This window comes from Lytechinus pictus, chromosome 4, assembly GCF_037042905.1.
Source record: "Lytechinus pictus isolate F3 Inbred chromosome 4, Lp3.0, whole genome shotgun sequence".
Classification (NCBI taxonomy): Eukaryota; Metazoa; Echinodermata; class Echinoidea; order Temnopleuroida; family Toxopneustidae; genus Lytechinus; species Lytechinus pictus.
This window is the reverse complement of record NC_087248.1, coordinates 889,842-904,569: the sequence shown is the minus strand read 5'-3', so window position 1 is coordinate 904,569 and position 14,728 is coordinate 889,842. Positions and strand designations below refer to the sequence as shown.

Below are 14,728 nucleotides of genomic sequence, written 5' to 3'. Positions count from 1 at the left end.
TAGTAGTTTTCAAAATCAGCACTGCTGCTATATTGAATCGCGTGATGCAGGTGAGACCGCCAGAGGCATTCCACTTGTTTTAATTTTTTTGGTTTTATGTTTAATTTCAGGAAAGATATCGAGCAAATAGATAAAGCGTAAAAAAGACACCTTCATAGGTAGAAATATTGAAAGTCGATAACGCAACTATCAACACTAACACTGTCAAGTAGGACCTATAAACCTGTTATTTTATAACAATTCAACTAACAAGAAGCTAAGAATTATGAAACAATTGGTGCACATTCCAGTTTAAGATGTGGCTATATAACTTAATACAGTAAGCTAAAAAACTTTATGCAAAGATAATACACACAAGAACACCTTGTAATTTTACCATTTAGGCCCTAAATGATAAAATTACAAGGTGTTTTTGTGTGTTTTATTCTTGGGTGAAAGCAATTAAATATTAAAGAAGGAAATTAAGTACCAAAATTGCTAAATTGTAAACAATATTACATAATCACATACAGTTTTTTTTTCTATACAAATTGGCAATCATGAAAGTATACAATTTGTTTTCGGTGCATTTTAAGGACGGTTTGTAAGAATTTATAAAGAAGTAGGCCTATGCAAATCAAATAATGCGACCGAGCAGCTTGAGCTGAAAATATTAATATTTAGACCATAAAACGGACATTTTACAGAGCACTTGACAAAAATCAATTTGTGAATTTAAAAATAATAAAAGCTCGATATCTGAGATGAAATATGTTTTGTATATGGACTTCAAAACTTGATATTTTAAGCTCTATATCAGCCTATATTGAGCAAGATATGAATCTCAGGGAGGGGCACGTGCTCCCCTGGCCCCCTGTATACTACACCACTGCGAAAATTGCCAAAACGAAACGAATGATCTTATGCTACGGTGACATACAAGTTATGATTGAATTCTGGGTTGTGTAAAGATTTGTAGATGGCAGGGCTGGATCCATCTCTTGCCAATAGGGGGGGGGGGGCCCAAATTTTTTTTCACCCATATCTACCCAGATCGGCTGCTCAAAGTTGATTTTAATTTGTTTCTTTGAAGGGGTTGTCCCAGTGGAGTAATGAGGCAAACATTTTGAGGGGGCTCAATACAGTGTATCACGTAAAAAGAAGTAGCGAGCGAAGCAAGCGAGCAAAAATTTCAACATTTTTATTATAAAAATCAAAGTTTTTGATAGATTTTGACATAACATTTTTCGAAAATAATAGGCCTATATTTCACCCTTATCCCTTTCCTTTTCTCTTTTTTTTCTTGGTCGTGAAAAATAAGGGGGGGAGGCAAAACGCCTTACATGTCCTTACAGTCGTTTCTATCTTTATTCTTATAAAACAACATAAAAAGTGTAATTATATTATAAGCCCTACTTAAATTAGTGATAATTTTTGGAATTTCATGTATATATATTAACATGAAAATTGACTATTCTGGGCAATGTTTGTGAACCTGAACAAGATGCGTATGTAACTAGATAATTACTTCGAGCACGAAGCGCGAGCAGAAATTTTTGATATGGTTTCTTGCTTGATCGAAAAGGGACCTGTTAAGGAGGTTTTGCAGTTAGTCATCAAAACGATAGATATTTCAACTTTTAAATAATGCGAGTGCGAAGCGCGAGCTGAATTTCTTTTGACCTAAAAAAAATGACATTCTTAGCACTTTTTGTAATCATTTACGGTATAGGTATAAAACCAAACAATTGATGCGAGCACGAAGTGCGAGCGGAAATAATTGAGATTTCAGACCTAAATGTGGGACAGGCTAACCATGTTTTGTAAATCATGAAAAGGATGGGTTATTTGGTTTCTTCATACATTAATTATGCGAGCGCAAAGTGCGATCTGATCTGAAACTAAACAATTTTAGCATGTTTTGAATAAAGATGAAGCTGCGTATCTCAATGTTGTGCGCGTGCTTTAGAGTTAGACAGAATCTGGGCATTCTGATATTTTTATCACGAAAATCAATAATGGGAGTGATATTCCGGTATGAAAATGGTGACTTTGAGCACTATCTAAAGCATTGTGTAGGGAAATTGTGAAGTGGATGTGGAAAGCACTTAATAAATGATGCGAGTGTGAAACGTGAGCTGATATCTTCATTAGTATTTTGACCTAGGACCTGGACATTCAAGGTCTAAGGACATTTTGTCATCATATGAAAATGATGACAACTTTCTTTTCCTCTTCCTAAGCACGATATGAAACATATGAAACTGTGATATTGTCTATATTCTTTTCTGAAAAGGGACAATTTAGTCATTAAGAATTCATGGAAATTTTTTTATCATATTTATTAATGTAATAAGCCTAATGAGTGAGTGAAATGTGTTGACACTGAGGCCTGAAAACTGGATAATCATGAATAGGATTTGTGAGTTGATATATTTTTAACATAAATGCGAGCGCAAATCGTATAAAGACGAAACTTTTGGTAAACTGTCATAAAAGGGGGGTTTTAAGTATAGTTTGTTATATATGTATATAATTTGGCAAATCAAATAATGCAAGCGCATAGCGCAAGCTGCAAGTTATATTCACACCATAAAACGGACATTAAACAGAGCACTTAAAAAGTCAATTTGTAAATCAAACAAAATAATGAATAACATCCGAACAGGCTATGCGAGCGCGAGTGAAAAATGTAATATAGAGACATGAAATATATTTTTTATTCATTTTCCAAGTCTTCCCCTGACCTTTTTTTTTTCACTTGTCTCCCTCCTCTTATTTTACCTCTTCTTTTTCCTCCTTTCTTTCCCCTTCTTTTTTTTCTTTCTTTCCCCCCCCTTCTTTTTTCATTTTTTTGCTCCGCCAATAGGGGAGGGCCGCCTATGGATGGAGCTCACTTTTACACCTTTCTTACGGTGATCGTTTGATTCCAAGATACTCGAAGAATGCCTTGAGTACTTCTTACGTCAAACGTACAGCCGACGTATGACTCTGACTCTGTGCACTCCCTTTGTCTAGGGGGTAATTGTCCTCGGGGGGGGGGGGGGGGGGGTAATTGTTCCCAGTGGTAATTGTCCTCGAGTCTAATTGTCCGGGGCCAATTGTCCTCGAGGGTAATTTTCCGGCGGGTAATTGTGCTCCGGGGTTATTGTCCAGGGGGTAATTGTCCTCAGGTGTAATTGTCCGGGAGGGGGGTATCGGGGGTAATTGTCCTCGGGGGTTATTGTCCGGGGGTAGTTGTCCGGGGGTTAGTTGTCTGGGGGGTAATTGTCCGGGGGGTAATTGTCCTCGGGGGGTAATTGTCCTCTGGTGGTAATTGTCCGGGGGGTAATTGTCCTTGGGGGGGGGGGTAGTTGTCCGGGGGGAGTAATTGTCCAGGGGGTAGATCTCAATCTCACCATGGTAGAAATTTTATTGCTATGTCATAGCTCCTTGCAAATACTAAAGATCGGAAATTGTTTGAAGTTAAAATAATAGTGTCGACCATAACAATACTAAAAAAAAAAAAAATTTAGAAAAAGGGCGCGCCCGATTTGACCTCGCTTTCCTGCTCAACGAAAATCACGAAGCGAAGCCAGCTGCAGATTGCGATTTCGCCTCTGAAAAATGAAGCATAACCATTAACAGCATTCCCAGAACCACGTTTACGATCAGCGATCTGAAAGAACGTTAAAGAGCTGACTCTGTCTCTGCAATGGAAGCATAAACATACCTTGATATGCCTTCATCTGTGATTGAAGAGGGGGGAACAAATAGATGTCTTATTGAAAAAATATACTGAACTTTGATTTATGTGGTATATTGTTCCAGACACCTACAATGTAGTAGCTCCACGCTGTGACTGAAAAAACCCCAACTAAATCTCATGTTAGTGTTTGGGACAAAATTAGTCAAAACAGCACATGCACATGGATATTAATCTTTAGTATATTCTTTTTATTATTTATATTATTTTGCAAACTATAATACATGCATAAAGTATTTTTTTTTTCGCTTTTTCTCTTCTGCTTATTTACAAAACTTGCAGCAGTACAAACTTTGTGTGCAAACCAAGGTACCCTTCATTTATTTGTTTTGAATACATGAATACAAAAGTACATGAATGGTTTTGTTAATCTAATGAATGTAAACTTATCAAGGCCTCTCTAGATACAATAAATCCATATAAAATATATATATTTATTTTGTTTTCTGATGACTCTGTATGATTAATGGTAGGCACTATAAGCCTACATGTATATGATTTATCTAGCAAGCTTAAACATTATTTCATGTAACATCAATAGGCCTACCTCCAGCTTAATGTACAAAGTTAATAGCACTCAACAATTTATTATTGTAGGCCCTATATTGAATGAAGTGCAAATAAAGATTACTTTTGTAACAATGATATTGATATTGTATCTTACTAAACTAACTCAATTAGTATTTAATCACACACTTCAACTATCTTTTGAAGCCTTGCATGACCAGAAAAGACACTTCATTCTTGGAGATTTCTAGAATACAAATTGCAATATCTAGATGATTTTCAAAGTTATACAATTTACGATTTAAAGGAATATAATCGCTACATATTGCTTCGAGTTGCGACTAAGAAGATGTATTACTGCTTTACACACTTCCCAACTCGTAAAACCAAGGTCGGCAAGCCTGCCCACTTTCATGCTTTTGCTGAAAACAGTTTTTTGGTACTTTTGCTGTAAATGTATTGGACTTGAGATATAGTTTTAGCCACATGCATGTTATTTGAGCTACATCAGGCAGAAGGTGAGGGCCGCAAGACATGCCAAAGCCTCTTACCTCCCCGGGGGGCCACTTACATTGACGAGTGGATACCATGCACGACCAAAAAAACACGTAAAAAGGATGTCTTTTTCACGGTAGGGCACGTTACGTACGTAATGTGATAAGGGTGTCAAAATCGTAAAAATAATGAAAAAAGGGTATCTATTTCGCTAGGACAATTACATGTTTAGGGTCGAATTTGCGGGGATGATTAAACAAAATTAAAATGTTTTATAAAGGATGTCCTTTTTGCCCCAACACTTCGTGTTTAGAGTCCAATTTGCGCGAGGTGTAGAAGATGGGGTCGTACTAAACCAAATAAGGTAAAGCCGATGACCGAAGGACCCGTAACAATAAAACATTCCTGTACTTGTTTAGGGGTTCATTTCAGGGAATATTTGCCAAGAGTATCGTTTTGTTTCCAATACTTGTTAAGGGTAGGGTTTCACACGCCAATACTTGTTAAGGGGTGCATTTTCAGAATATGGAAATTACGTGTTTAGGGTGCTTTTCAAGACCCCATGGTCGCGCATGGTATCCACTCGTGAATGGAACTGGCCCCCCCCCGGGCTTACCTCCAAGAAACTATCAGAGCTTATGCGTGCACTGACTCTATCTTATGTAGCTCCTCTAAAATTTGCATGTGGAGTCATGCTAGGAAACATATACATGTACTGAACTTAACTTGACGTTAATGTATTGTCTCAGTCAAAACTGATGGACAGCCATGTGATTTACAATACATGGCAGGTGTTATGGTTAGAGTCAGTGCCAAATAGCCATTACTGAGTTTGATGTCTAAAGTCTATTCCTTTTCTGAACACTTCTTGACATCCTCAAGTGATTTCCTGATGTCTTTCAGCTCGCTTGATAAACGGGTTTCTACTCTCTGGAAGCAATATAACATGAAAATGATATTCACCAGAAAACACATACTTGAAGTAATAATAATTCCAACAGATATCATCATGTTTCTACCTTCACTCTTATTGTCTTGACAAGTTTCAAAGGTACCATATGTAATGGTATTTGTGTTTTGTGTGACCTCATCTGTGTGATATTCTTCCCTTTTTATTGGTGATTTCTTGTAGAAAGATGTAGTTGAGCTATGAGAGCATGAATCAATTGCTGTTTTGTTATCAAGGCCCCATGAGAAATCATTGCATTCGCAAAGCGTCTTTGGTAATCTGTAAGTAGAGGAACAACAGACAAGTGGAAGTGTTGTCCGAACCCAAATCTTTTGGAGAGTGTGGGTTTGGTTTGAAATGGGGATCGTCCACGGGGGCAATTGCTCATTGTTTTGAAAACATAAAATATAGCCAGGGTCGGTACCCGTTATAGCTGAGCAGTTCATTAATTCCCAGATCTCATTAATGCCAAAGTGAGCCTTTTTGATAGTGCTAATAACGCAAGATGCTAGACCAGGAGGATATTCAATATGCACTGAAAACCTTTGTGTTGTATCCGCAAGAATATTGCCATCTCTTACAAGTTCACATATGTAATCTCCAATATCTGTACGAGATATGTTCTGAATTTCCAGTTGAACGAATCGACTATTTGATTGGGATTTGGCCATTTTTATTTTAAACCTCTTGTACTGACTTTGTGTCAGCATGTTTGCTACTTTTCTTCCATTCTGAAAGAATGGTTCATGATCGCCTATTCTCAACTGAAAATCCAGCGAACCCTCAATGTTATATTGATATCTTAATTCTGCAAGGTCACCTTCTGTAAATGTAAATTGGAAGGATATACCTACAGAGCAAAGAGTTGCAAAAGCAACAATGGCAAAGACCAGTTTATACATGTTGAACCTCAAAAATGTAGTCGCACTAAACTATCATTAGAAAATAACTGCTTCTTTATGATTGAATTAAAGTCCTACTTTATCAATTCCTTCAAAATATGCAAGAAAGCCAAATAACAAATACAATTTGGTTCCAGAGGAAAACATTTTCATTGACAAAAAGCTGGTGAGCTGTTGATGTAATATACAGTGTTGGTTGTAGTGGTCCAGTTGGTATCTTTGGTCTCACTACAGGAACTGTTGTGCTTTGTGACAGGGATTTAGTAGAAAGCAGAACTTTTTGTGTTGAATGCTCTTGACCAGAGTCAGTTGATACAAAGTCTCTGCACCATCGATAGCTCTTGCGATACAACTCACTGACAGAACAGCATCGGAGGAATTTCCTAGGTAGCCAGAATATGGATGTTATGATCTCATCTCCTGCAATATAGCGGGGATTGTGTGCAATAATTGCCTGATGATGCCTGGAGTAACAGATAATATTACTTTCGGGATAACCGTTTCTTGCTGAGCACTGCAACGCCGGTAGGTGTTGGTAGTTTACATGGGTTAAGTTTAATTCACCGGGTTCATGCCATTGACAGGAGGCAGATCCAGGAGGGTGGTATACTCGTAAGAGGTACAATTGTGAAATAGTTGATGTAGAGTTACTGCATTGGAATATTGCTCTGTATCTTCCTGCGTCATCAACCTGAATTGATCTGATCTCAAGGGTAACAATTAAATAGTCAAATACAGTCTTTGCTGTGATATGAGTTCTGGGATGTTTCAAAGCTGTGAAGTGGTCACTATAAAGGAAAGTGCCATTGTTATTGAATATAGCTCCATTGAATTTCAGGGAGAATGTGCAGTCTTGTGAATTTTGATCCACCAAGAAGTCAAAGATGTACTCTACATTTTCTTCAACATGAACAATTTTGCAGTGTTTTGTATCTGGGCATACATGTATCTCACTTCCAGAAGTCTTGTCGAGAATTACAAAGAGTAATATACCTAGGATGTGCAGCATTGTGACTTTTTCTGAAACAAATGAAAAAAGAGATAGCAAAATGTTTAATTCTGTATGAAAATTTGTAATTAGAATTCATAATAGACATGATAGATGATGATTTTCTAGTATACAGGATGCACACAGTGATGAACAAAATATATATTTGACCACACCCATCAGACTAAATTTCACTGAAGGTTTCAAGATTTCAGGCTGTATGAAATCTTTAGAATTACATTGCTATAAAAAAAATATCAAGCAAAATAATGGTCAAATTGTACAGCTTAGTAAACATCATAGACTAGCAGTATGATTGTCATCAGTTTTCTAGAAATCTTTGTATGCAACTACAAGATGGTTCTTCTTCTTTCAATTGAAATAATAACATTGAATGCATTGCTTTGGACTACACTATTTTGGGGGGTAGAAAAAGTTTATTCTGTTCTAGGTTAATGTGATTAAAATTAATAAAGATTGATTTTGTAAGTAGTTTGACTTGTTTACATTATCAAATATTAAAGAAATGCAAATAAAAAAAGTAGATGAGTATCTTTTTTATGTTTTTTTCCTGATAAACCACTAAGACAACATTAAAACATTATATATATATATATATTTCAGTTATATATTTATAGATTATAAGATTACCCACAGAAAAAAAATATTTGCAGAATAAATGTAAATAAGATTTTATTCATTAATGAAAGCTTTTAATAGCTTTATTTATAGTTGATATCTTTATTTATAGTTGATATCAGCTGATACAAATTTTTGCTTTATATAATTTAGACATACCACTAGCCGGTCTGTGAGTTGATCAGGTCCAACCAGAATAGTCCAGAAGTAAACTGACATGGTGCCTGTAGTTCCGTATGATGGTTCTTTCTACCTAGCTGATTATTCCTTAAAATGCCCCCTGATTTCCACAGGTTACTGTATATTTGCCTCAAGTTGAGTAGATCTAGTCTTTGGAAAGAAATAAAAATTAATTGCCAATTGAATTCCAGCTGAATAATAACTTTATTTCAAAATGAAATATTTGCAAATTTACAAAAAGAATACCCCAAAAAACAACTCTTTCTAGCCCAACTGGTGCTTGAAAATTATCCCTTTATCACGTTGATTTGACAAAACAAGGAAGTAACTTCAAATGTTTACAATTTACAGAAGATACAAAGCCACAATTCATGTTCAAAGCTGAAACTGGTTCTTTGTCATTCTCTTCCAAAATTGCATGTCTTGAAATCAGGAAAAAAAACACACCATTGATTCACACTTCCAGAAAACTCCTTTAAAACTCACCTCTTTTACAGGATAAATGTACAGCACTGTTGGCTTCTTTTTCTTGTTCTGCTATGTATCTTTCTGAAACCTTCTTGTTTTGAAACCTGCTGCGAACAAGAATTGCAGCCCTTTTTCCATTTATGTTGGAACTTTGCCCAGAACTTCACAAGGGTGCACAGGCGTAGCCCTGTCTTCAAAACATTGAAGTTGTTTTTTATCATGACAGTACAGTTGAACAGTCAATGATATCAAAGTTCGCTAAATCTTTATAAATCTTTTATTGACAGTGAGTTGATTATGATATCCTGGTACTTTAGGGGGGATGAGATTTGAAAAGAACAAGACAATGTGTACACCCCCATCTCTGTCTATCTCTTGATCTGTCTCTATCTCTCCCTTTGTATCTTGCTTGCTCTGCCTATCATTTTCTATCGCTATATGTCTCTTGCACTCTCTCCCTTTATATCTCCCCATCTCTCTGTCTCTCCCTCTCTCTTTCTGTCTCTCCTCCATGTCTCCACTCTTCCTGAAATTCTTGAAATTTCAAGAAATTTTGACTTTTCCAGGAAAGGTTTGGGAAATGAAAAAAATTCCAGGAAATCCGAAAATTGCAATTAAGCAACAGTTAAACGTAGCACATTGTAATAATTCATGTTATATTCAAAGAATTGTTTACCTCGATAAGTAGCTCGGAATTTTCTGCTTGTGCTACATGCTCGCATTTCGTAATTTTGAACAAAAAAATATTGTAAAATTCCTAGACTTTGGTCACTTAAACCAAATTTAGGCCCATTGTATTATTGCCTGATTTTTGTTAAAAATCAAACTTGAAATTTCCAGGAAATGTCTATGAATTTTGGGAATTTTGGGATTCAGTTTAAGTTTGTGAAATTTGTTTTGGATCTGTGGAATCACTGCTTTCTCCTCTGTCTCTTACTCACTCTGTCTATCATTTGCTATTGCTGTCTATCTCTTGCACGCTCTCTCTCTGCCATTCGGATGGGTGGGGGCGGTACCAATGACATTCAAAAGAACTTGGATTTCCCCAATATGCTCGCATGATCTTTTCAATACCCTAAACTTTGACCCATCTATTTGTTTGACTACATGTATGTCTATTATGCGTGGGTGAAATATTCAATCTTGACTGGTGAAAAAGTATGAACTATAATAGTACTGTGATTTTTTTTTCTTCAACTTTTATTTTGCTGTTCCATTTAAAGTTGCAGCAAATCTAATCTTCATGTTTGTATGTTCATTTCAATATGATTTTAAAATCTCAATCAATCAATCTTGGTTTCTTGCCTTGACAGCAGCATTTATTCAACTGAAGATAATACATTGATTACATTGACACCATATTACAGTATAAAACTGATTATCAGTCCCTCATAAAATAATGTCAACTTCTAGGGTTGCTTTAGATGCTGTTCGTAATAATAAACTATGGATGTCACTGTCAGACATGTCACATCATATTTAAGAAATCAATCAAACAAGCAAACAAATATACAGTAAACTGGCCTGACTAAACTGGCCAATGTATTGTAATAATAATAATGATGATGATGATGATAATGATGACGACGATGATGACGACAATCTATTTTACCCAGGGTTTCCACTCTCCATTTTAGTTTTAAAACTGCTTTATGAGTAGACCCTGATAACATAACAGCCACCTTTCGCAATCATCACGGATGCTAATATTAGGGTCCCCTAACACAAAAGTTAACGATTAATCATACACTTGATTTTTAAGATTGATTGTACATTATAGTCAATAGAATCAAACATAGAAAACTGCTCTACAATCAATGCTAAGCTTTGTGCTACAGGGGGGTTACAGGCCAAATAGATCTGCTTTTCGTGTGCTAAATTCTTTCCCGCGACACCCACACCATACATGCATGTGCATTACGACTGATGGCTGGAGATTTTCGAAATGCAGGACCTACAATAGATTATGACATGGATAAGAAAGTGGTTTTTCAAACAAATCAAGTACATATTGAGTGAGGAAAAAGTTACTGAATTAAGGCTTAGATATAGATCATTACAGTCCATCGAATCGATATTGCATTTAATGTGTATTATTGGTGGATCTCTGGCAATTGATTTCATGGGTCAAATCACCTCTCCAGCCGAAACCATTTCGCATGCGTTGATTATGTACACAGCATGTTTACGTCTGAACACGGGTTTTTTCTTTTGTTTACTCCTACACAAACGATATGCCTCTAGCACACAATGTAATGGGCATTATGTTTTACTTTCCCCAGAAATGGGGGATTAGATTCGAGTTCCGGGGGGGGGGGGGGGGGACCACTTCCATTGATGAGTGGATACCAGGCACGACCATGCGGTTTCGAAAAGCAACCTAAACAAGGGAAGCAAGGCTTTTCCAGATTATGAAAATGCATCTCTTAACAAGTATTTAGCTTGTGAAACCCTACAAGTATTGAAAACATATCCTCCTTTTCAGTATTTTAAACATCGTTTTTGACTCCCGTATAACGTTACATAGGCCTATACGTAACGTACTTGCCCACTCTTTCCCTTTTTACGCGTGGTCGCGCCTGGTATCCACTCTTCAATGGAAGTGGGCCCCCCGGGCGGCCTCTCGAGCTCTGGGAAGAACCAAATGTGGCTTTGGAAAGTTGTCCTAGATCGGATATATCGCTGTTACCATAGTAGCAACATAAATTTTGCACACAAAACGCATGTTGAATGTTTCCGTTGCCGATGCGAAACGAAAAAAAAATCTCATGTCACACAATTTGCATTGCAGGACAGAGTTTTACGACCATGACGATGGGCCCAAAAGTCTCTTCCAAAATCAACTAACGTCGTAAATAAGCGTTAGCGTTCTCCAACGAAAGGTCGGGAATATTTCTTTATATCCCTTCTCCAAACCAAAAACTGATTACCAAGATAGGACCTCTTGATCATGAGGCTAGTGCTCTACTCCTTAGCCACCATGGCTGCCTATCTCATTTTAACAAATCAACATGCTATAATTATCAAATTTGAAATAGAAATATATGTTGACTACACTTAGTGCTTGTTTCTGTTATTTTTCAGAATGTACAAGTGATTTGTGCAAAGTGGGTTATTGATGCTTGCGTGCTTTGTTTTATATACAGCAATTAACCAATTGAGGGTGACGCGACATTTGCTTCGGTCTTTATATCTTAGATGGTATAGGGATAGAGTTAGGATTGTAATAGAGTTTTTGGTTCAGAAGAAAATAAAGGTAAGGATTAGGGGCTTCTAAGTTTTGGAGGTTAGGTTTTATGTTCTGCTTAATGTACAGATTTTTTATTGGAGCAATTGTCGCCGGAGTAAGCATCATGGAACCGACTGACTAGCTTAAAAATATCAGTTGATTCATGTCAGACCTTAAATATTCTTTCATAGTTAAACAATGCCATGAAGTAGTGTTTAGTTTATATGTTAAGGAAGAGGTGGGGCTTCATTGAAAGTCATATTTTTCAATGTTGACCTGCTGATTTTTATTGAAGTGGGTTTGGCCGATTTCTTCTCGATTATGCTCTTATTTTCATAGGTAACATTAGCTGTTGGTTGTGGGTAATACTCTTGAAGTTTGACTGATATCTTGGATTTGTCTGAGTTATATGATCCATATGAATACTCATTCATACTTGCACCCGAATTGTGGGAATACCCAGACACGCTACAATAAGACATATCATTTGAATCACATGAATAGGAACTGAGGGAATCTCTGTATGCCTCTGTTTGTTTTGTGTGGGGCTCATGAACTATTTCACTCAGATCTTGGTAAACATGTTCTTCCTCCCCATTTGACATAGCTGCTCTCTCTACTTTACTTTTGTCTGATTTTTGAACTGTCTCTTTGTTAAGTTCCTGGTTCTCTGAGCGCATTTGACTAAACCGCTGATAGAGGATCATAGTTATTATTGCAAATATACATCCAGCAAAGATTAACCCTCCTACTGCTGCTGATGTAGCCACAACAATAATGGTTTTACTTCCAGAACCTTCATTAAACATTCCTGAATCAGATTCTGTGTTGTTGCTTACTGTGACATTATTATTTGTATTTCTTGTAGTTACCCTCACAATATGAGTGATAATGTTCATTGTAGTTATGGGGTATTCCACTGAGCCATCTGGTGATCCATTTTGAGCAACTGAAAAGAGTTCAGATAAGTTCTCGCTCACTTCCTTCTTCACCTGGCCTTCACCTGACATGAAAATACAAGAAACCCTCTTCCTAATATCATGTATGTTTTTAATGACCAAAGTATATTTCTTCCCAGACATCCTTCCTCCATCATTGTCCTCATGAATAGGGATGCTAGTCTTGTTGAAGATACATTTCAGCTGCATATCTTCGTCAAGGCTAAAGTTACCATTAATGATGCACATTAGATATGCTTCCCACTTGTCTTGTCCCACTAAAGTAAAGTTTTCAACCTTTAAATCCATTTGAAGATTATATTCCATCTGCTGATACATAGGAATGATGTGTGGAAGGATCCAGAGCTCAGCTTCCACTGTGGATGTTCCAACTGGGTTTGTAGCAGAACATGCAATAGTAACAGAACAACCCTCATCATTCAAGAAACAAGTGTGATTTGGAGGAACGCTGATGTTCAGGAAGTTGTTTTGGTTATGCATTTGGTTCCATACTAAGTCACAGCTGTGTACTCTCTTTGATGGTTGACAAGACCATGAGATGTTGGTGATAGCGGGAAATGCAGTTCCTTTGCAGAAGAGCTGATGGTGAGGTTGGTCAGGTTGAATGACTATCTCTGAGGGAGTTAGAGTGAGATGAGGTTTATGATTGATGATGAAAGGTCCAATACGAGCTGACAGCTCTTGTCCAGGAAATGCAACAGGACTTGTGACTTTACAAATTATTGACTGGTTATGCAAAATGCGCACCATATCTAGACTTTGGTTGAGTTCCTTGAAACTACCATTAACGTAACTCGGCAACAGTGTGGTGTTTCCATCTCCTTCAAATTTCCAAGTGAGATGAACTTCAGGGTTTCCTTTAGGAACCCAACACCAGATCTTTAAGATCTGTTCCTCTGCTAATACAAGTGGATGTTGAGGATCACAGATCAGCTCATTCTTCCTTGGAAAGTAATATGCATTGAGATCTGCAGTGTCAGAGAAACATGTTTTCATCATAAAGTTGGATTCCATGATGAAAGCAACACATTGCTGACTCTGACCTATCCTCCGAACCCCGAAGACTGTCAAGTTAGATGTCATCCGATGGGTATATGGGTCATAAGACTCTGAGATGATGCTGTAATACTGAGATGGATGCACTTTCCATATCAGTGTATCTGTCACATTGTTGAAATTAGAAACAGTACAGGTGAAAAATGCATCTTCTCCTTCATAGATGTTCATACTCTTTGGGTTGATTGTAAATACTGAATCACATTTTGAAGCTGTTCCAGAATGAACAATAATGCATTCAAGAAAATAAAACAGAAGAAGATTCTTTACAAGAAATCTATAACTTGTACATGTTTCAGCCATGATTCCCATGGATATTCACAAGCCAAGTAATGAAAGTGAGAATGATTAAGCTACATGCAAATTTTCATAGCTTCCTCTGCTTACAAAATGCTAATGTTGCTGCATGTTGATGTGATTACTCTCAAGTAGATGTCAATTGCATGTTATTCTTTGTTTGGTCACTTGAGAACCTCTCGACAGAATTTTCAATTCTTTTAGGTGATCCCCAGGCATTGGCTGGTGCTCAATTTTACATTTCTTTTGTAATGTTTCTATTGCTGTCATGTTTTCTTGCCTGGAAATGAAATAAATAAATAAATAAATTGATGGTCTGAATAGGTTCTTGAAAT

The 14,728-nt window shown here is 36.8% G+C and overlaps 1 protein-coding gene across 1 annotated transcript; it reads right to left on the bottom strand.

Moving 5' to 3' along the window:
* Positions 1-5,609: 5,609 nt before the first annotated feature.
* Positions 5,610-9,035, bottom strand: LOC129258590 (uncharacterized). The gene is made up of 3 exons (XM_064098041.1): positions 8,871-9,035; positions 8,364-8,534; positions 5,610-7,597 (listed from the first exon to the last, which is right to left on the bottom strand). The coding sequence occupies exon 3, from the start codon at positions 7,584-7,586 to the stop codon at positions 6,669-6,671; it is 918 nt and encodes a 305-aa protein (XP_063954111.1). The 5' UTR covers positions 7,587-7,597; positions 8,364-8,534; positions 8,871-9,035; the 3' UTR covers positions 5,610-6,668.
* Between the last annotated feature and the right edge of the window lie 5,693 nt (positions 9,036-14,728).